The sequence below is a fragment of the Gadus morhua genome, chromosome 13 (genome assembly GCF_902167405.1).
Source record: "Gadus morhua chromosome 13, gadMor3.0, whole genome shotgun sequence".
Taxonomy (NCBI): Eukaryota; Metazoa; Chordata; class Actinopteri; order Gadiformes; family Gadidae; genus Gadus; species Gadus morhua.
Window position 1 is genome coordinate 9,637,854 of NC_044060.1, and position 21,832 is coordinate 9,659,685.

General features: G+C 43.2%; 3 protein-coding genes across 3 annotated transcripts; all 3 read left to right on the forward strand.

The window, feature by feature from the left end:
* Positions 1–1,994: 1,994 nt before the first annotated feature.
* On the forward strand, positions 1,995–4,206 carry LOC115557110 (odorant receptor 131-2-like). Its single transcript, XM_030374696.1, has 2 exons — positions 1,995–2,144; positions 3,433–4,206. Exons 1-2 carry the CDS (start codon positions 1,995–1,997, stop codon positions 4,204–4,206), a joined length of 924 nt encoding a protein of 307 aa, XP_030230556.1.
* A 6,859-nt stretch (positions 4,207–11,065) lies between these two features.
* LOC115557111 (odorant receptor 131-2-like) lies at positions 11,066–12,612 on the forward strand. Its single transcript, XM_030374697.1, has 2 exons — positions 11,066–11,215; positions 11,824–12,612. The coding sequence occupies exons 1-2, from the start codon at positions 11,066–11,068 to the stop codon at positions 12,610–12,612; spliced, it is 939 nt and encodes a 312-aa protein (XP_030230557.1).
* Positions 12,613–15,586: 2,974 nt separating this feature from the next.
* Positions 15,587–17,076, forward strand: LOC115557113 (odorant receptor 131-2-like). The gene is made up of 2 exons (XM_030374700.1): positions 15,587–15,736; positions 16,288–17,076. The coding sequence occupies exons 1-2, from the start codon at positions 15,587–15,589 to the stop codon at positions 17,074–17,076; spliced, it is 939 nt and encodes a 312-aa protein (XP_030230560.1).
* The last annotated feature ends 4,756 nt before the right edge of the window (positions 17,077–21,832 follow it).

Genomic DNA, 21,832 nt, shown 5'->3' on the forward strand with positions numbered 1-21,832 from the left:
TAGACCTCACTTGACCTCACTCCCAGAGGTCCACGGTGCAATGTTTTTTTTCACCACTGGGATGCTGCCGACGTTTCCCGCCTATTTTTTTGGCTTTGGCTGCCCTCAGTCAAATTTTGGGTTACTAAATTGGCCCTCAGCTGTCAAAACTTTGAGAACCCCTGATATCAAACAGGTCATGTCGGTAGGGGGTTATTAATACAAATCGTATGCAAATACAAATCCTTTTACATGTAACATTTTCTCAAAGTTTTATACTATTGAAGCCATGAAGATCATGGAGTCAGGAAATCTATGCGTTTAATCAGACCAGGTGTACACCTATACTAATAGTTATGGGGAATTAGGGAATGAACTCGAAAAGCATACACTCAAACATACGCAAGCACACAATTTAAATATGCATACCTGCCCACCATATATGAAACAACTTGCTAAGCAGCGACATCGAAAAACACTTCATTGGCCTTGGTAGCACTGGTTTGGTTTAATCAACCTCATTACTTAGGTTCAGGGTGACATTTGTCAAAAAACCAGAGGGGGCATGATTTATCATTTTTTTTCATCGTGACAAAATCGGCAATGAACAGGCCTAATTGTTTTTGTTGAGTTAATGGTAGGCCCTATTAGCCTACATTTCGAACAGTTGAACATTCATTTTTAATGCAAACTAAAAAGACATGAAACATTACATTTTCCAAAAAGAAAAACAATTCAGAGGGGGGGGGGGGGGGGGGGGGGGTGATCCCTTCCATCCCCCCCGAACAAATCGCACCCTGCTTATGTTTGGAAATGCATTGGCCTTTTTCTAGACATGTAAATGGTCATTTTATTGAGTTAGAGTTTTCTGTCCAGTTCAGTTTCATGTTGTGTTATGTTGTGTTGTGTTTTTATATGTTAGTTTCAGTTTGAGATTAAAGATAGTGGTTTGTTTCTAATCATTATCCAAATACACAGCATAATGGTACAATATTTTCAGATTACTCGTGTGCTCAGTTTTGGATAGGCTGAATCGTGAGCACGGGAGATGAATGCTTCTGTGAGTAATGAGGAAAAGCAGTCGTGGTACCGCAAAGCCTTCATCAAAAACCTGACTGTTGTTCTCCTCGGGATCTTTATGAACTACGTCCACGCCAGCATGGTGCATAATGCCTTCCATTGATAAGAGGTAAGCACTCTGTTAAAATGACCTCCAGATGAAAAAAAAACACTTTACTGAGGAAGGTCCAATTCATGAGCATCCAAGGGTTTTGTCCTGCGCATTTCCAACTAGTAAACTCAAAATGTTCTGATATCTTAACAGTATTCCTCAATGTTTAAACTTAGATTATGTCCCATAGGTACTCCTTGTTGACACCATTTGGTGCCATCCCATGTACCGTCCTACCATATATAAATCTTGAATCAAAGCTGGCACGCTCCCTTGTATCATGTAAACAGACCCTGGTATCATTGTATTACTGGTAGGCCAGGCACCTTTCTCCTACCATACACAAATACGACACATCCAATCTCAAAACGGGGCTATTCACATAGCGGTTGGAGAAGATATTTGTCTTGATTTAATTTATGTACAAACCATTCTGGTTCACAGCCCTTATTTTAGGTAATCCTACTGTACGTGCATTTATGTTCTGGATCAGAAAATAATTTTCAGTAAGTAACATTCTTTATTTATGTGATTGTAAATGCTATATTTTTTTGTTTGTTTTTATACTTTTTTGTCTGCAAGTGATTATTAGTGAATGCAATAATTCCGCAATCTGAACGTTTTATTCGAGAAATAGTCTTGATTTGCATTTGACAAACCGGGGCAATTAGGAGGGCTACGAAAGGATTAAGTGCACATTCTTAAATGTACTATTGTTTATTGATGTGAAACAAAGATCATCGCTAAATCTGCCTTTGTTGAAAGTGAGAAATTTTATTTCGAATATATTTGAAGGTATCAATGTTTTGTATGGTTGAATTTGATGACATTGTTCGTTCTAGGGATGAATCAGACCTCTTCAAACATCACGCTGGGGGCCTCACAGAGGGACTCCTTCTCCAAAGCTGTGACCAAGAACGTCATTGTGGTGGCTCTGGGAGTCACTGTCATTTACCTCAATGCCAGCCTGATCCACACCTTCCACAAACAGCAGGTCTCCTGCTCCTCCCACCAGCATTTTTTTTAATGCATATATTTTATATGACTTATAATCAGTATAGATCAGGGGTCGGCAACCCTAGGCACACGTGCCACCACTGGCACGTGGCAGCAAAATCATTGGCACACTTAAAAAAAAAATATATAAAAAAAAATAAACTTTCTTTTTTTTCACATAATTCGCATTACTGCTGATTTTTTTTTGCACTTTATTCTGTTTTGGGCATTTCTTCCCAGTGCAGATATGTTTAAATGAGTTACTGAAAGCAGTGTTCTGAAATGGCATCAATTAATAGTATGTAGCCTAAACCTATGTTGTGAGTAATAGAGAAGAAAATATTTAAAATATTGTTGCAAGTGGCCTGCATGCATCGCCTTCACATGGTTTTGCAAAGCTTTACATGTCTTAAAGTTTTGATGTGAATGGTTCCAACATTCTCATATATTCTCGTTTTTTACATTTCTCACATTGCAAATATGTTTTTTGAATGAGTTTCTGAAAGTGGTGTTTTAAAATGGGACATATGTAATTAAAATTTGTAATCCCATGTTGCAAATATAACAACAACAAAAAACACATTATACGATTCCAGGTCTTCTGCAAATAATTTTGGTCGCTGTGTCATAATTCAGCTTAATATTTAATATATTGTTGCTTAAGGTCATTAACGGGAAAATTTCAAACTGGCACTGCATGTTGAAAAGGTTGCTGACCCTTGGTATATATGACTTGTAGTACCGAGAACATATCCACGGTACCATTGATGTGACTGGGGTGAAACAAACTTTTAGTTTACATGTACAGTGACTCAGTATATGACCTCCTTGTTGTGATCCCGCATAGATTCAGACCAGCGTTCTTATTTCTCTTTCAACCCCATTTCCTCTGCCTGTATGTCTGTATTTAATGAAATGTCTATGATCTAGGTTACACTTAGCCATATACATTACACAAGGTTACACACAAATATGGCCATTGCCTTAGGATCCTCAAAATAATCAAGACTACTGTAAAGCAGACATATTCTACTCTGAGAAAAGCATGCACTTTCTTGTTTCATTTATCATCGTTATTCAATTTATTTCTGATACATTTTTCTGATTTAAAAGCTTCATTGCAACACTCTCCTTTGCTGCGGCCATCATTTTTTTAATCGGGCTGACTCTGGCCTTCCTTTTTTGCCATGATCTAAAACTCCCTCCCCTATATTGGTTTCATCATTGCACAACCTTTGACCATTAAACCTTTTCCCAATCCTTTTCTGCTTTCTGTGCTTTCTCAGATCTTCAACACCAATCCCCGCTACATCCTCTTCATCCACATGGTCATCAATGACACAGTCCAGCTGACCCTCACCATCCTCCTCTTCCTGCTCAGCTACACCCTCTACCACATCAACGTCTGCCTGTGCAGCTTCATCATCCTGCTGGCTCTGTTCACCACTGAAAACACACCGCTCAACCTCTCCTGCATGGCCCTAGAGTGCTACGTGGCAGTGTGTCGCCCGCTGCACCACGCCCGAATCTGCACCGTGCGGAGAACCTACCTCTTCATCGGTCTGATCTGGGCCACCAGCACCCTCTCCATCCTCCCGGACCTGTTTGTCGCCCTGGCTACCGAGCCCGTGGCGTTCTTTAGCACAGATGTCTTCTGTGTGAGGGAGACAGTGTTCCGTAGCCCTCACATCATCCTCAAGAGGGACGCCTGGTACGTGTTGCTGCTGGTCGTCATTTGGCTGACCCTGCTCTACACGTACTTCCGCATCCTGTTCACCGCCCGAGCCGCCAGCGCGGACGCAAAGAAGGCCCGAAACACCATCCTGCTCCACGGCTTCCAGCTGCTGCTGTGCATGTTGATATACGTGGACCCGTTGCTGAAAACGCTTCTGAAATACGGGTTCCCCAATAGTTTGACGGACTCATTGTTCGCGTGCTACATCATCATCAACATTTTGCCACGGTCCATCAGCCCCATGGTGTACGGCCTGCGAGACAAGACCTTCAGGATGTACCTGAAGAAGCACCTCTTGTGCAGATTGACGTTGGTGACGGTGTAATCGAAACCCTTATAGACTATCTACTGCGTCAAATGTGGTAGTATTCTGGACCCACAAGGTGCCAGGGCCCTGGCCTGTGTGCACTACCCACTAGACCCATGTTGGGGGTTTCAAATTCAATCGTTATGATTGAAAAATGTTCAATGGTTTTATCCTTTTGTCATGAAATCAGTTAGGAAGTGGATGAAAGTGATACACTCTGCTAACCAGAGAGACATTAAACGCACGCTTGGTAGCACTGGTTGGTTTTATTTACCTCAGTAATTAATTTTTCGAAATGCATTGAAAAAATGCATTTTATTGAAATAAATGTAATTTTCTTTCCATTTAATTTTTCTATGACTGAAAATATACCTGTTTCAGAGTGCTACTCCCAGCAATTTCTTTTTACCAATACTAAGTGCTAAGTAAGGAGCATCTTCCAAGGAGATGTTTCTGTCGCTTACAGCAAAAGGCCTCCATTAACTATGCTAATTATCTCCACAGCAGTCACCCAGCAGGGAGAGAGAGATAGAGAGAGAGAGAGTTTACATGCATCATGTATATCGTGCAACATGTACACCTAAACATGCGTTTTCTAACGAGCTACACATGTTTGTGTTCTCATACAAGCTACCTGGGAGCATATTGACTTTTAATCATGAAGCTTGTTGAGGACCCAGGTTGCCCCTTGTGTTCCACCTCCTGGACTCAGTCTTAGGATCACTGGAAAGGTCATGTAGTCCCTCGTCCCCCATCAAGTGAACTTGCTGTGGATGATGTAATGAAAAAAATAATTAAAATAATCAATATTGTCATAATTAACATTATTTGAACAGCCCTTTTGTTTCCAAACTCTGCAGGCGATATTACAAGTAAAGTATAACATATTGAATATAATGATAGAAAATAGTAATTAAAAGTAAATTATGAATACATGATACTAAATTATACAACTGGAATTTCATCATTTTAGGGGCAAGGCCACTTGTCCTTTTGTTGTACCATTTTTGAGGCCACATAATGAAATGAGACAAGGGAAAGTTTTGAGGTGTTTTCAAACTTTCCTCAACATCAAAACACGGTAACACTTAAGGTACACATATTAATCATCAACTAGTTGCTTTTTGGCATGCATATGAGTAGCATATCGGCTCTTTATCAGTCATTATAAAGCACTTATTAATGCCTTATTCTGCATGACCATATTAAATTAGTCCTAATTACTGCTTATTGATAGTAAGTAAGGAACTTGGTGCATTATGATATCTTTGCATTGAGGATTTTTACACAAGTTCGAGGGTCCAAGACCCTGTTAATACCATTTTATGAAACTGTGTTGGAGTCAGTACTCTCCTAAACTGGGGTCTGCACGGGATGGAGATACTGAGAGGAACAGGAAAGACAGAATCAACTGTATAGCAAGAGTTAGCTCTAGGCTACACTAGGCTTGATTAGCCAAGCTGATTTCCATCATGGATAACACCTCTCACTCTCTGCATGACTGTGGAGGCCTTGGATCTAGCAGTAACATACTGCTGAACTCATGGTGCAAGAAGGAAGCTGGGGATAAAGTCAAGCAGACAGTGACGGGTTGTGACGATTATTATGATGAGAAAGGTTGTGACACAAAAACTCACATCATTTGTATAACCTTTGCAATCAACTTTATTGCACACACAAAAGATAGACTTACCCACCAGAAGTAACATGCTTTAATAAACACTAGACACATGGCACTTGGACCCTGTCCTGAGTGCACTACCCTCTATATCCAACAGGTCATGTCGGTAGGGGGTTATAATTACAAATTGTATGCAAGTAAAAATCCTTTTACCTGTATTAGGACTGCAACAATAACAAATATTTCTGGGCGATTTATTGCCCCAGAAATTATTGCGATAAGCGATAATATTGCAGTTTTTCAACTAATATAATGATAATGGCATAATAAGGCAAGTACACCCTTTCGAAGATCAATAAACTTCTATTTTTAAAGAACACTGGAACTGGACGTATGGAAGACATTTAAAATATCCAGAATAAATTAACAAAACAACACAAAAAAATATATAAAATGGACTCAGAAAATGCTAGAGGGGGGTTTTCTTTCAATATTCGCTCGGTATCTCACTATGGGACACGCCCCTCGCGCTGTCCCCCAGAAGCAATTTTACACTACGCCAGTCGTGACGGGCCAACAGACGTGACGTCTGCTTGCATAAGTCCCGTCGTCACGTCATCTCCTCAGTCTTTAACCTCTTCTCACTCTTAGAAGCACCTCTCGGACAGAAGTTGTAGACGGCCTAGCATACTTTTCCCAGAGCGAGCTAACCCCTCGGTCACCGAACCCTAGCCTACATCGCTACATCTGACCTCTGTGAGGCTAAAAGCTAGACTGTCACCAAACAGTAGCTGCTAGTACCCACACTAGCTGCAATCCACGTGACCAAGCTGGCCTGTCACCAAACAGCGGAGACCATGCAGTTGAACCTACCCTAACCGAGGGCTCGGGGAAGCCTCCGACAAAGTCCTGCATGGCCGGGAACAAGATGTCGGGCGCGGATAGCCACACCGATTGCATTCGCTGCCTTGGGCTGGAACATGCCAAGGCTGCCCTTGCATTCCCGGCCGCCCGCTGGCGGGGCCCGAAGAAGCCGAGGGCGGTGACTCCGAGGCGGCGCGTGCCCCAGCTCCCTGAACCCGGCCGTCAGCATGGACCTCCACGAGGCCTGCAAGAGGGCAGCTGCGAGGCTGAACATCGAGTGACCTGAGCCCCCGGTGGAGACCACCACATCTCGCTACGAGGGCTAGCAACTCCCAAAGGCGAAGGCCTCAACCAGCCTGCTACTTCCGGCCTTTCCCGAGTGCCTGGATGAAGCGACCCGGTCTTGGAGCGAGCCTCTCTCAGCCAGGATCCCTGTCCAGGGTGGATCAGGGTTGGGTTGGGCCGGTATGGAGGAAAAAAGGGGTTCTCCCACCTGCCTCCGGTAGAACCACTGCTGGCGTCGCACCTCCACCCCACACAGAAGTCCGCCATGACTTCGGCGAGCCCTGAACTGCCGTCCAGAGCCGACTCCTTCCAGTCATCAATGACCGAGAAGGGCTACAAGGCGATGGCTACGAAGGTGAGGGCGCTCAACGCATCGTCGCTGCTGCTGGCCTACCAGGCGGAGCTGGAGGTCGACATGTCATCGTCACCCACCCCGGCCCTGTGGGATGAACTGTGCGTTGTGACGGACCTGTGCCTACGCCTTCACAGGAGCCCTGTCCAAGCGTCCGGAAGGGCCATGGTGGTCGCTGATGGTCGCGCAGGAGAGAGCAAGGTGGGTGAACCTGTCCAGTCTCTCTCTGAAGGAAAAAAAACAACTCCTCGACGTGACTTTGGACCCGAAAGGGCCAGTTTGGCCCAGCGTATGGCGTAATGTTAAAACGCTGGGAGGAGAAATAGGGAGGGTGAGGCGCTGCGACTGTGTCTTTCCCAGAAGAGCGCCTTTCCCCGCCAACGCATCTGGCCAGGTGTTCACCCAGCCCCGCGCTCCTCTGCCGGCTTACCGCATCCAGAAGCGTCAGCCCCACCCAACCAACGGGGCCGGCCGGGGCCAAAACAAGCCGCCGGAGCACAGTGGCGCGTGGGCGAGGAAACCACCCGCGCCCGGGGCGGCGCCAGGTGGCCGTGCGGCCCCCTCGGCTACTCAGGGAGCCATGAAGAAACGGCGCGCTACCTGAGGCGCTGCGACCAGGGGGGTACGGCAGGCCCGGCCAGACGCCGTCGCCGTCCCCCCTAGATGTTCTGTTCCAAACCCGGTTCCAAAAAGGGTTACAGGGGGCGTGTTCCAAGCCCTGCAAAAGGCGTGCAGAAGGCCGTTCGGCCTTCTCACGCGAAGGGACATCTAATGTCCCTGGGTTTCACAATAAACGTGACAAAGAGTGTTTTTGTCCCTACTCAAAAAGCATAACGTTCTTAGGCTTGTGCCTTGATTCAGTGACGTTCAAAGCACGTCTATCCGCGGAGAGAGTGGAAGCCTTTCCGGCTTGTCTGGCACTTTTTCGCAGGGGGACGATGTTGAAGTTCAGAACATGCCTCAGACTATTGGGTCTGATGGCGTCGGCGCAGGTAGTAGTCCCACTTGGCAGCCTCGATATGAGGCCGGTTCAGCGATGGGTTGCATCACTCAGACTGAACCCGACGTGCCATGGCCATCGCCGAGTTTTGATCTCCATGGCGTGCGTCTTGGCACCCTTGGGGACGCGCGTCCCTTTCAACTACAGGCGTTACCATGGGAACTATCCTGGCAAGGAAGGTCCTTTCGACGGATGCCTCTCGGGCGGGCTGGGGAGCCGTATACGAGGGCAGAACAATAAATGGCATGTGGAGTTCACATACACAGTTTGTTCACATGAACTGCTTGGAATTTCAGGCAGTGTCACTGGCGCTGAAACATTTTCTTCCCTTTCTGAGAGGGCAACTCTGCAGGACATGCTGGATAAAGGCCGGGATTTATCCACTGTCAAAGTGTACTTGGCCACTATATCGGCTTGTCACATAGGTTTTGGGGACAAAACGGCAGGCCAGCACCCTATCGTTTGCCAGTTTATGAAAGGTGAACGCCGTCTTCGGCCGGTGTCGCGGAGCTTGGCTGCTCCGTGGGATTTATCTACGGTGCTTGATGCACTGTCACGCCCACCGTTTGAGCCCTTACAACAGGTAGAGCTTAAGACGCTCTCGTTTAAGATGGCGTTGTTGCTCGCGTTGGCCTCGGCTAAACGCGCGAGTGACATGCATGCGCTTTCGGTTAGCCCGGCATGTATGCAGTTTTTGCGGGGGAACTCAAAGGTTTTATTAAAGCAGAATCCTGTATTTATTCCCAAGGTATTCGACTCTGTGTTGTCATACCGCCCTATTGAGCTGTTGGCTTTCCATTCTCCCCCTTTCTCCTCCCAGGAGCAGGAGCGGCTGAATGCGGGGCATAGATTTCTTCTCAGATTAGGCCAATAAAGCAATGCTTTTAAAAAAAGAGTGTGAATGGAAATTATTGCGGACGGCAAAAGATTATCGCTCATTTTAATTGATCGTGCATTTATAATTGTATCGCTGTTTTGAATAGTCACCTACCATAACTTCCAAGTGCAGCTGAGCCGAACGTGTCACATAGCTTTGTGCAGTCCCGTCCCTTTCGCACGTTGGCAATAGAATTTGCAACTCGCGCTTGCGCAGTGCAAAACGACATTTAAAAAAAATTGCAATTTCCGGTGTGCTGGTGGATGTTTCTGTGGGTGGATGTCTGCAGCGGAAGTTCGTGAGGGTGGATGTCTGCAGCCAGACCCCTCTCGAAACATTGACAAACACTTCATTCGCCTTGGTAGTTTAATCGACCTCATTACTTAGGTTCAGGGTGAGATTTGTCAAAAAACCAGAGGGGGCATGATTCATCATTTTTTTTCATCATGAAAAAATCAGCAATGAACAGGCCTAATTCTATTTTTTAAGATAATGGTAGGCCCTCCCAATTAGCTTACATTTCGAACAGTTGAACATTCATCTTTAATGCAAACTAAAAAGACATGGAAGTAACTTTACATTTTCCAAAAAGAAAAACAATTCAGAGGGGGGGGGGGATGATCCCTTCCATCCCCCGCAACAAATCGCACCCTGCTTATGTTTGGAAATGCATTGGCCTTTTTCTAGACATGTAAATGGTAATTTTATTGAGTTATGATATTCTGTCCAGTTAAGTTCCATGTTGTGTGATGTTGTGTTGTGTGTTTTTATGTTAGTTTCAGGTGGAGATTAAAGATAGTGGTTTGTTTCTAATCATTATCCAAATACACAGCATAATGGTACAATATTTTCAGATTACTCCTGTGCTCAGTTTTGGATAGGCTGAATCGTGAGCACGGAGAGATGAATGCTTCTGTGAGTAATGAGGAATAGCAGTCGTGGTACAGCAAAGCCTTCATCAAGAACCTGACTGTTGTTCTCCTCGGGATCTTTATGAACTACGTCCACGCCAGCATGGTGCATAATGCCTTCCATCGATAAGTGGTAACCACTCTCTTAAAATGCCCTCCAGAAGAACAAAAAAGCACTTTCCTGAGGAAGTTCCAATTTATGAGCATCCAAGGGTTTTGTCCTGCACATTTCCAACTAATAAACTCAAAATATTCTGATATCTTAACAGTATTCCTCAATGTTTAAACTTAGATTATGTCCCATAGGTACTCCTTGTTGACACCATTTGGTGCCATCCCAGTTACCATCCTACCATATATAAATCATGAATCAAAGCTGGCACACTCCCTTGTATCATGTAAGCAGGCCCTGGTATCATTGTATTACTGGTAGGCCAGGCACCTTTCTCCTACCATACACAAATACGACACATTCGATCTCAAAGCGGGGCTATTCATATAGCGGTTGGAGAAGATATTTTTCGTGATTTAACTTATGTACAAACCATTCTGGTTCACAGCCCTTATTTTAGGTAATCCTACTATGCTTTTATGTTCTGGATCAGAAAATAATTTTCAGTAAGTAACATTCTTTATTTATGTGATTGTAAATGTTATGTTTGTTTGTTTGTTTTTATACTTTTTTGTCTGCAAGTGATTATTAGTGAATGCAATATTTCCGGAATCTGAACCTTTTATTCGAGAAATAGCCTTGATTTGAATTTGACAAACCGGGGCAATTAGGAGGGCTATGAAAGGATTAAGTGCACATTCTTAAATGTACTATTGTTTATTGATGTAAAACAAAGATGATCGCTAAATCTGCCTTTGTTCAAAGTGAGACATTTTATTTGGAATATAACTTCAAATATATTTGAGGGTATCGATGTTTGTATGGTTGAATTTGATGACATTGTTCGTTCTAGGGATGAATCAGACCTCTTCCAACATCACGCTGGGGGCCTCACAGAGGGACTCCTTCTCCAAAGCTGTGATCAAGAACGTCATTGTGGTGGCTCTGGGAGTCACTGTCATTTACCTCAATGCCAGCCTTATCCACATCTTCCACAAACAGCAGGTCTCCTTCTCCTACCACAAGCAAATGCTTGCATTAATATGACTTATAATCAGTATATTACTTGTATTACCGAGAGCATATCCACGGTACCATTGATCTGACTGGGGTGAAGCAAACGTTTAGTTTGTACAGTGACTCAGTATATGTCCTCCTTGTTGCGATCCCGCATAGATTCAGACCAGCATTCTTATCTCTCTTTCAACCCCATTCCCTCTGTCTGTATTTGTCTGTATTTAATGTAATGTCTGTGTTCTAGTTTACGCTAAGCCATATAAATTAAACAAGGTTACACAAGTATGGCCATTGCCTTAGGATCTTCAAAATGATCTAGACTAAAGCAAAATAAATATTCTACTCTGAGAAAAGCATGCACTTTCCTGTTTCATTTATCATCGTTATTCAATTTATTTCTGATACATTTTTCTGATTTAAAAGCTTCAATGCTACACTCTCCTTTGTTGCGGCCATCATTTTTTGAATTTGGCAGACAGTGGCCTTCCTTTTCTGCCATAATCTAAAACTCCCTCCCCTATATTCTTTTCATCATTGCACAACCTTTGACCCTTAAACCTTTTCCCAATCCTTTTCTGCTTTCTGTGCTTTCTCAGATCTTCAACACCAATCCCCGCTACATCCTCTTCATCCACATGGTCATCAATGACACAGTCCAGCTGACCCTCACCATCCTCCTCTTCCTGCTCAGCTACACCCTCTACCACATCAACGTCTGCCTGTGCAGCTTCATCATCCTGCTGGCTCTGTTCACCACTGAAAACACACCGCTCAACCTCTCCTGCATGGCCCTAGAGTGCTACGTGGCAGTGTGTCGCCCGCTGCACCACGCCCGCGTCTGCACCGTGCGGAGAACCTACCTCTTCATCGGTCTGATCTGGGCCACCAGCACTCTCTCCGTCCTCCCGGACCTGTTTGTCGCCCTGGCTACCGAGCCCGTGGCGTTCTTTAGCACAGATGTCTTCTGTGTGAGGGTGACGGTGTTCCGTAGCCCTCACATCATCCTCAAGAGGGATACCTGGTACCTGTTGCTGCTGGTCGTCATTTGGCTGACCCTGCTCTACACGTACTTCCGCATCCTGTTCACCGCCCGAGCCGCCAGCGCGGACGCAAAGAAGGCCCGAAACACCATCCTGCTTCACGGCTTCCAGCTGCTGCTGTGCATGTTGGCGTACGTGGACCCGTATCTGAAAACGCTTCTGAACTACTGGTTCCCAAATAGTTTGGCGGACTCATTGTTCGCATGCTACATCATCATCAACATTTTGCCACGGTTCATCAGCCCCATGGTGTACGGCCTGCGAGACAAGACCTTCAGGATGTACCTGAAGAAACACCTCTTGTGCAGATTGACGTTGGTGACGGTGATACCGAAACCCTTATAAACTATCTACTGCGTAAACTGTGGTGGTATTCGGGACCCACAAGGTGCCAGGGCTCTGTGTGCACTACCCACTAGACGCATGTTGGGGATTTCAAATTCAATCGTTATGATTGAAAAATGTTCAATGGTTTTATCCTTTTGTCATGAAATCAGTTAGGTAGTGGATGAAAGTGATAAACTCTGCTAACCAGAGAGACATTAAACCCAAGCTTGGTAGCACTGGTTGGTTTTATTTACCTCAGAAATAAATTTTACGAAATGCATTGAAAAAATGCATTTTATTGAAATAAATGTAATTTTCTTTCCATTTAACCTTTCTATGACTGAAAATATATGTGTTTCAGAGTGCTAATCCTAGCAAATTTTTTTACCAATACTAAGTGCTAAGTAAGGAGCATCTTTCAAGGAGATGTTTCTGTCGCTTACAGCAAAAGGCCTCCACTAACTAAGCTAATTATCTCCACAGCAGTCTCCCAGCAGGGGGAGAGAGAGAGAGAGAGAGAGAGAGAGAGAGAGAGAGAGAGAGAGAGAGAGAGAGAGAGAGAGAGAGAGAGAGAGAGAGAATTTACAAGCATCATGTTTATCGGGCAACATGTACACCTACACATGCGTTTTCTAACGAGCTACACATGTTTATGTTCTCATACAAGCTACCTGGGAGCATATTGACTTTTAATCATGAAGCTTGTTGAGGACCCAGGTTGCCCCTTGTGTTCCACCTCCTGGACTCAGTCTGAGGATCACTGGAAAGGTCATGTAGTCCCTCGTCCCCCATCAAGGGAACTTGATCTGGATGATGTAATGAAGATAATAACTATAATAATCAATATTGTCATAATTAACATTATTTAAACAGCTCTTTTGTTTCCAAACTCTGCAGGCAATATTACAAGTAAAGTATAACATATTGAATATAATGATAGAAATAAAAAGTAAATTATGATATATGATAATAAATTATACAACTGGAATTTCATCATTTTAGGGGCAAGGCCACTTGTCCTTTTGTTGTACCATTTTTGAGGCCACATAATGAAATGAGACAAGGGAAAGTTTTGAGGTATTTTCAAACTTTCCTCAACATCAAAACACGGTAACACTTTATATTAAGGTACACATATTAATCATTAGTGGCATGCACATGGGTAGCATATCAGCTCTTTATCAGTCATTATAAGGAGGTCATATACTGAGTCACTGTACATGTAAACTACATGTAACATTTTCTCAAAGTTTTATACTATTGAAGTCATGAAGATCATGGAGTCAGGAAATCTATACGTTTAATCAGACCAGGTGTACACCCATACTAATAGTTATGGGGAATTAGGGAATGAACTCTAAAAGCATACACTCAAACATACGCAAGCACACAATTTAAATATGCATACCTGCCCACGATATATGAAACAACTTGCTAATCAAAGACATCGACAAACACTTCATTGGCCTTGGTAGCACTGGTTTGGTTTAATCAACCTCATTACTCAGGTTCAGGGTGACATTTGTCAAAAAAACAGAGAGGGCATGATTTATCATTTTTTTTCATCGTGACATAATCGGCAATGAACAGGCCTAATTCTTTTTTTTGAGTTAATGGTAGGCCCTATTAGCCTACATTTCGAACAGTTGAACATTCGTTTTTAATGCAATCTAAAAAGACATGAAACATTACATTTTCCAAAAAGAAAAACAATTCAGAGGGGAGGGGGGGTGATCCCTTTCATCCCCCCCAACAAATCGCACCCTGCTTATGTTTGGAAATGCATTAGCCTTTTTCTAGACATGTAAATGGTCATTTTATTGAGTTAGAGTTTTCTGTCCAGTTCAGTTTCATGTTGTGTTATGTTGTGTTGTGTTTTTATATGTTAGTTTCAGTTCGAGATTAAAGATAGTGGTTTGTTTCTAATCATTATCCAAATACACAGCATAATGGTACAATATTTTCAGATTACTCCTGTGCTCAGTTTTGGATAGGCTGAATCGAGAGCACGGAGAGATGAATGCTTCTGTGAGTAATGAGGAATAGCAGTCGTGGTACAGCAAAGCCTTCATCAAGAACCTGACTGTTGTTCTCCTCGGGATCTTTATGAACTACGTCCACGCCAGCATGGTGCATAATGCCTTCCATCGATAAGTGGTAACCACTCTCTTAAAATGCCCTCCAGAAGAACAAAAAAGCACTTTCCTGAGGAAGTTCCAATTTATGAGCATCCAAGGGTTTTGTCCTGCACATTTCCAACTAATAAACTCAAAATATTCTGATATCTTAACAGTATTCCTCAATGTTTAAACTTAGATTATGTCCCATAGGTACTCCTTGTTGACACCATTTGGTGCCATCCCAGGTACCATCCTACCATATATAAATCATGAATCAAAGCTGGCACACTCCCTTGTATCATGTAAGCAGGCCCTGGTATCATTGTATTACTGGTAGGCCAGGCACCTTTCTCCTACCATACACAAATACGACACATTCGATCTCAAAACGGGGCTATACACATGGCGGTTGGAGAAGATATTTTTCGTGATTTAACTTATGCAGAAACCATTCTGGTTCACAGCCCTTATTTTAGGTAATCCTACTGTGCATTTATGTTCTGGATCAGAAAATAATTTTCAGTAAGTAACATTCTTTATTTATGTGATTTTAAATGATATGTTTGTTTGTTTGTTTTTATACTTTTTTGTCTGCAATTGATTATTAGTGAATGCAATATTTCCGGAATCTGAACCTTTTATTCGAGAAATAGCCTTGATTTGCATTTGACAAACCGGGGCAATTAGGAGGGCTACGGAAGGATTAAGTGCACATTCTTAAATGTACTATTGTTTATTGATGTAAAACAAAGATGATCGCTAAATCTGCCTTTGTTCAAAGTGAGACATTTTATTTGGAATATAACTTCAAATATATTTGAGGGTGTCGATGTTTTGTATGGTTGAATTTGATGACATTGTTCGTTCTAGGGATGAATCAGACCTCTTCCAACATCACGCTGGAGGCCTCACAGAGGGACTCCTTCTCCAAAGCTGTGATCAAGAACGTCATTGTGGTGGCTCTGGGAGTCACTGTCATTTACCTCAATGCCAGCCTTATCCACATCTTCCACAAACAGCAGGTCTCCTTCTCCTCCCACAAGCAAATGCTTGCATTAATATGACTTATAATCAGTATATTACTTGTATTACCGAGAGCATATCCACGGTACCCATGATGTGACTTGGGTGAAACAAACGTTTAGTTTACATGTACAGTGACTCAGTATATGTCCTCCTTTTGTATTTGTCTGTATTTAATGTAATGTCTGTGTTCTAGTTTACGCTAAGCCATATAAATTAAACAAGGTTACACACAAATATGGCCATTGCCTTAGGATCCTCAAAATGATCTAGACTAAAGCAAAAGACATATTTTACTCTGAGAAAAGCATGCACTTTCCTGTTTCATTTATCATCGTTATTCAATTTATTTCTGATACATTTTTCTGATTTAAAAGCTTCATTGCTACACTCTCCTTTGTTGCGGCCATCATTTTTTGAATTGGGCAGACAGTGGCCTTCCTTTTTTGCCATAATCTAAAACTCCCTCCCCTATATTCTTTTCATCATTGCACAACCTTTGACCATTAAACCTTTTCCCAATCCTTTTCTGCTTTCTGTGCTTTCTCAGATCTTCAACACCAATCCCCGCTACATCCTCTTCATCCACATGGTCATCAATGACACAGTCCAGCTGACCCTCACCATCCTCCTCTTCCTGCTCAGCTACACCCTCTACCACATCAACGTCTGCCTGTGCAGCTTCATCACCCTGCTGGCTCTGTTCACCACTGAAAACACACCGCTCAACCTCTCCTGCATGGCCCTAGAGCGCTACGTGGCAGTGTGTCGCCCGCTGCACCACGCCCGCGTCTGCACCGTGCGGAGAACCTACCTCTTCATCGGTCTGATCTGGGCCATCAGTATGCTCTCCGTCCTCCCGGACCTGTTTGTCGCCCTGGCCACCGAGCCCGTGGCGTTCTTTAGCACAGATGTCTTCTGTGTGAGGGTGGCGGTGTTCCGTAGCCCTCACATCATCCTCAAGAGGGATACCTGGTACTTGTTGCTGCTGGTCGTCATTTGGCTGACCCTGCTCTACACGTACTTCCGCATCCTGTTCACCGCCCGAGCCGCCAGCGCGGACGCAAAGAAGGCCCGAAACACCATCCTGCTCCACGGCTTCCAGCTGCTGCTGTGCATGTTGGCGTACGTGGACCCGTATCTGAAAACGCTTCTGAACTACTGGTTCCCAAATAGTTTGGCGGACTCATTGTTCGCATGCTACATCATCATCAACATTTTGCCACGGTTCATCAGCCCCATGGTGTACGGCCTGCGAGACAAGACCTTCAGGATGTACCTGAAGAAACACCTCTTGTGCAGATTGACGTTGGTGACGGTGATACCGAAACCCTTATAAACTATCTACTGCGTCAAATGTGGTGGTATTCGGGACCCACAAGGTGCCAGGGCTCTGTGTGCACTACCCACTAGACGCATGTTGGGGGTTTCAAATTCAATCGTTATGAATGAAAGATGTTCAATTGTTTTATCCTGTTGTCATGAAATCAGTTAGGTAGCCAATGAAAGTGAAACACTTTGCTAACCAGAGAGACATTATACCCACGCTTGGAGGCACTGGTTGGTTTTATTTACTTCAGTCATTCAATTTTCGAAATGCATTGAAAAAATGCATTTTATTGAAATAAATGTAATTTTCTTTCCATTTAATCTTTCTATGGTTGAAAACATACCTGTTTCAGAGTGCTACTCCCAGCACAAAACTTTTACCAATACTAAGTGCTAAGTAAGGAGCATCTTCCCAGGAGATGTTTCTGTCGCTAACAGCAAAAGGCCTCCACTAACTAAGCTAATTATCTCCACAGCAGTCTCCCAGCAGGGAGAGCGTGAGAGAGAGAGAGAGAGAGAGAGAGTTTACAAGAATCATGTTTACCTTGCAACATGTGCACCTACACATGCGTTCTCTAACGAGCTACTGCAAGCTACCTGGGAGCATATTGACCTTTAATCATGAAGCTTGTTGATGACCCAGGATGCCCCTTGTGTTCCACCTCCTGGTCTCACTCTGAGGATTACTGGAAAGGTCATGTAGTCCCTCGTCCCCCATCAAGTGAATTTGCTGTGGATGATGTAATGAAAATAAAGATGTGAAGATGTTCCACACAGGCTTTCAGGTGAGCTGCAAAGCAATGGCCGAAAGTCATGTTCAGCATGCTATAATCAGGACTTGAACTCTCAACCTAAGGATCACCTGTACAAGGCATTATCCCATTGAGCCACTGATCAATTTAAACTGCAGCCTCATTCACATGGTCAAAATGACTATTGATAAGCATACAACATTCAGACACCCCCAAGCACACATTTCTCAAGTGAATTAAGGGCTTTCTTAAAAGCATAGACCTGAAAAATCTTTGAAATTCTGGGGAAATTAAATCTTTGTAGTCAAGAACACTAACGGAAGAAATATCTATATGACAGAGTAAATTATGAAGGAAAAATGGTTAACGACGAAGTGAAACATACTGTTTCTTGCAGTCAGATTCTTGGAAACTAATATGCCGTAATGTTGATGGCCTGATGAATTTCAGGTGCTGTTCAATGTTGTGTTTCTTAAATGAGTAGGAATGACAGAAGGCCCTGTTCTGCCTGTTCATAATGCTCTTATCAGGATTCAAACTCTCAACCTATGGATCAACAGAACACAGCATTATCCCGTTGAGCCATTGTCATTCCTGAACAGCATAAAGCTTCATTCACATGGTGAAAATGTCGATTGATAAGCACACAACATCAAGAAAACTCCAAGCACACATTTCACAAGAGAATTAAGGGCTTTCTTAAAGGGGAACTAGTATGCTTTTTCGACTTTTATGACCTATAAACGTTGTTATAATGATTGATGGTCATGTTTAACCATACAGCAAAAACGATGTAGATTTTCGGGAAACTTCCTCTCATCTGGGCGCTTTCAGCATTCTCTGTCAACTGCCCCCTCGCCCCCCTCCTGCCAACTCAACTCCGTTGTGATTGGTTACCTTCCTTGAAGCGCGCTCGGGCAGATTTGACCAGGCATATGGGGGCGTGGCAGGAGTGCCTCTACGTAGATGATTTCCCGGAAATGTGAACAAGTGAATCGCAAACGTTGTCCCGAGTGTTTAGCGCTCTGCACAGCCATCCCAGACTGTCGGCAGGGAATACGTCGAAATGCATGTACGTCATTATTTGACACTTTAGTATGGTTTACCATGACTATCAATCATTATAACAACGTTTATAGTTCATAAAAGTCGAAAAAGCATAATAGGTCCCCTTTAAAAGAGTACAGATCTGAAAATATGCACTGAATTCAATAAATACAAATCGTATGCAAATACAAATCCTTTTACATTTTACAATTTCTACATATTATACTATTGTAGTCATGAAAATCATGGAATCAAGTAATCAATACGTTTAAGCAGACCAGGTGTACACCTATACTAATAGTTCTGGGGAATCAGGGAATGAACTCTAAAAACATACACTCAAACATAAGCAAGCACACAATTTGAATATGCATAGACTGTGCCCACCATATATGAAACACCGTGCTAAGCAGAGACATGGACAAACACTTGCTTGGCCTAGGTAGCACTGGTTTGTTTTAATCTACCACTTTACTTAGGTTCAGGGTGCGATTTGTCCAAAAAAACATATAGTTTTTTTTTCTTTTTTTTTTAAATAATGGTAGGCCCTATTAGCCTACATTTCAACCAGTTGAACATTCATCTTTAATTCAAACTAAAAAGACATGAAACATTACATTTTCAAAAAATAAAAAAATCAGGGGGGGGGGGGGGGGGGTGATCCCTTCCATCCCCTCAACAAATCGCACCCTGCTTATGTTTGGAAATGCGTTGGCCTTTTTCTAGACATGTAAATGGTCATTTTATTGAGTTATAATTTTCTGTCCAGGGCCCCGTTTCCCGATGTCGATGGATCTTCGCTCGTAAGATCATTCCCCCGATGGATCTTGCGATCCATCGATAATTTCTTTGTCGCGTTTCCCGAAACTCTTCTTAACGTGAACGCGCATTCGCTGCACTCACGACGTCGTAGGATTGTAACTGTCTACTGACACGGTGCTGAAATGGGCTCCGTAGGAGGGGGAGACGCAGGAATGTCGCAGGAAAATTGTGTTAAAAAGGGTTAAAATATATCCCCCATCAAGGACAACAGCAGAGTAGCCTACGGAAAAAATAGACTGCCATTATATGAATGCTAAAGACATTAAAACACAATTGATTAGGCTTAAACCGACATATATCAGTCCTAATCCTGAATCCACTGTGCGTTTCACGGCATTTTCCCCCCTGAAATAACCCGGGAGACGTCCATGATGAGGAATACAACGAAGCCCACCGTCTGGCCCGGTGCATCGTTGAGCGCACGATCGGGAGGTGGAAGTTGCGCTTTAGATGCCTTCCCAAGTCCAGCGGAGGGCTCCAGTTTTCGCCGGCCAAGTCATGCGCCGTGATATGTGTGACGGCTATGTTGCACAACATTGCAGCTAAGGCTGGGGTGGCTTTGCTTGAACCGGAGGACGTTGAGGACGATGACGACGAGGAAGATCGGTGTGAGGACGGCCTCCCTCATAACTACGCGGCTGGTTTTCATGCGCGTCAAGAGTGATTGAGACTTTTTTTTAACCCCCTCCACCCTCCCAAATGTCACTAAACATTCCCGTCAACATGACCAATCCCCACCATATCCCAGCCTTTTGCCTGCTCCTTTGCTTGTTTTTTATAAAAAAAAATATTTCTTTATTTTTAATTTTTTTTAATTTTTTTAATTTTTTTTTTTTTTTTACATTATTTTATGCTACGTTTTATGAGTAGCCTATGTCAGTCTGCACAAATCCCCCCACTTTCTCTCACACATTTTGAGTGCCCTGCCTGCGCAAACATTTTCTGGACTGTCCCGTTTTAATTTGGCCATTTTAACATCTTTATTAATAAATTAATTAATAAATAATCTTTATTAATTACCAAACTAAGAACATAAAGGCGCAATGCGTTTTAATAAAACGCATCCAATAGACGGAGGCTATAGCTGACGATGCTCTTAGCGTCCTACGAGTACCTACGAGCACCCCTGGAGTAGCCTACTCGTTAGCTACGAGGGTTTTAAAGACGTTCGTTCCCAACGATGCTTTCGGGAAACGCGGTGAAAACTCTACGATGCCCTTTCGACGCACTTCACGATCCACTTAGGCTAACGACGCTTTCGGGAAACGGGGCCCAGTTCAGTTTCATGTTGTGTTATGTTGTGTTGCGTGTTTTTATGTAAGTTTCAGATCGAGATTAAAGATAGTGGTTTGTTTCTAATCATTATCCAAATACACAGCATAATGGTACAATATTTTCAGATTACTTGTGTGCTCAGTTTTGGATAGGCTGAATCGTGAGCACGGAGAGATGAATGCTTCTGTGAGTAATGAGGAATAGCAGTCGTGGTACCACGAAGCCTTCATCAAGAACCTGACTGTTGTTCTCCTCGGGATCTTTATGAACTACGTCCTTGCCAGCATGGTGCATAATGCCTTTGTAACGGGTTCACAGGACACAATCCTTTAGTGAAATGAAGCGAACTCCTGTTTATATCCACTTCGTGGCAAACAAACACAATGTCACAAGAACAAAAGGACAAGGTTGAATGTTCATTCCGTCCGTCTTGTGGTCTATCGCGCGGCCTCTGGCTCACAGCGAGCGTCTTCCTTCTCTCTCTCAACCCCTCACTGAAAGACAAGCTGGCACATAAATACACACTTCCTGATTTGGTCAGATTGCTACGGAAGAGGATTAGGGCCACACATGTAAAAAAAAAATCAGTTCTGACTTTATTCTCAGAATTCTGAGAAAAAAGTCAGAATTCTGACTTTAATCTCAGAATTCTGAGAATAAAGTCAGAATTCTGACATTAATCTCAGAATTCTGAGATAAAAAGTCAGAATTCTGACATTAATCTCAGAATTCCGAGAAAAAAGTCAGAATTCTGACTTTAATCTCAGAATTCTGACTTTTTTCTCAGAATTCTGAGATTAAAGTCAGAATTCTGACATTAATCTCAGAATTCTGAGAAAAAAGTCAGAATTCTGACATTAATCTCAGAAT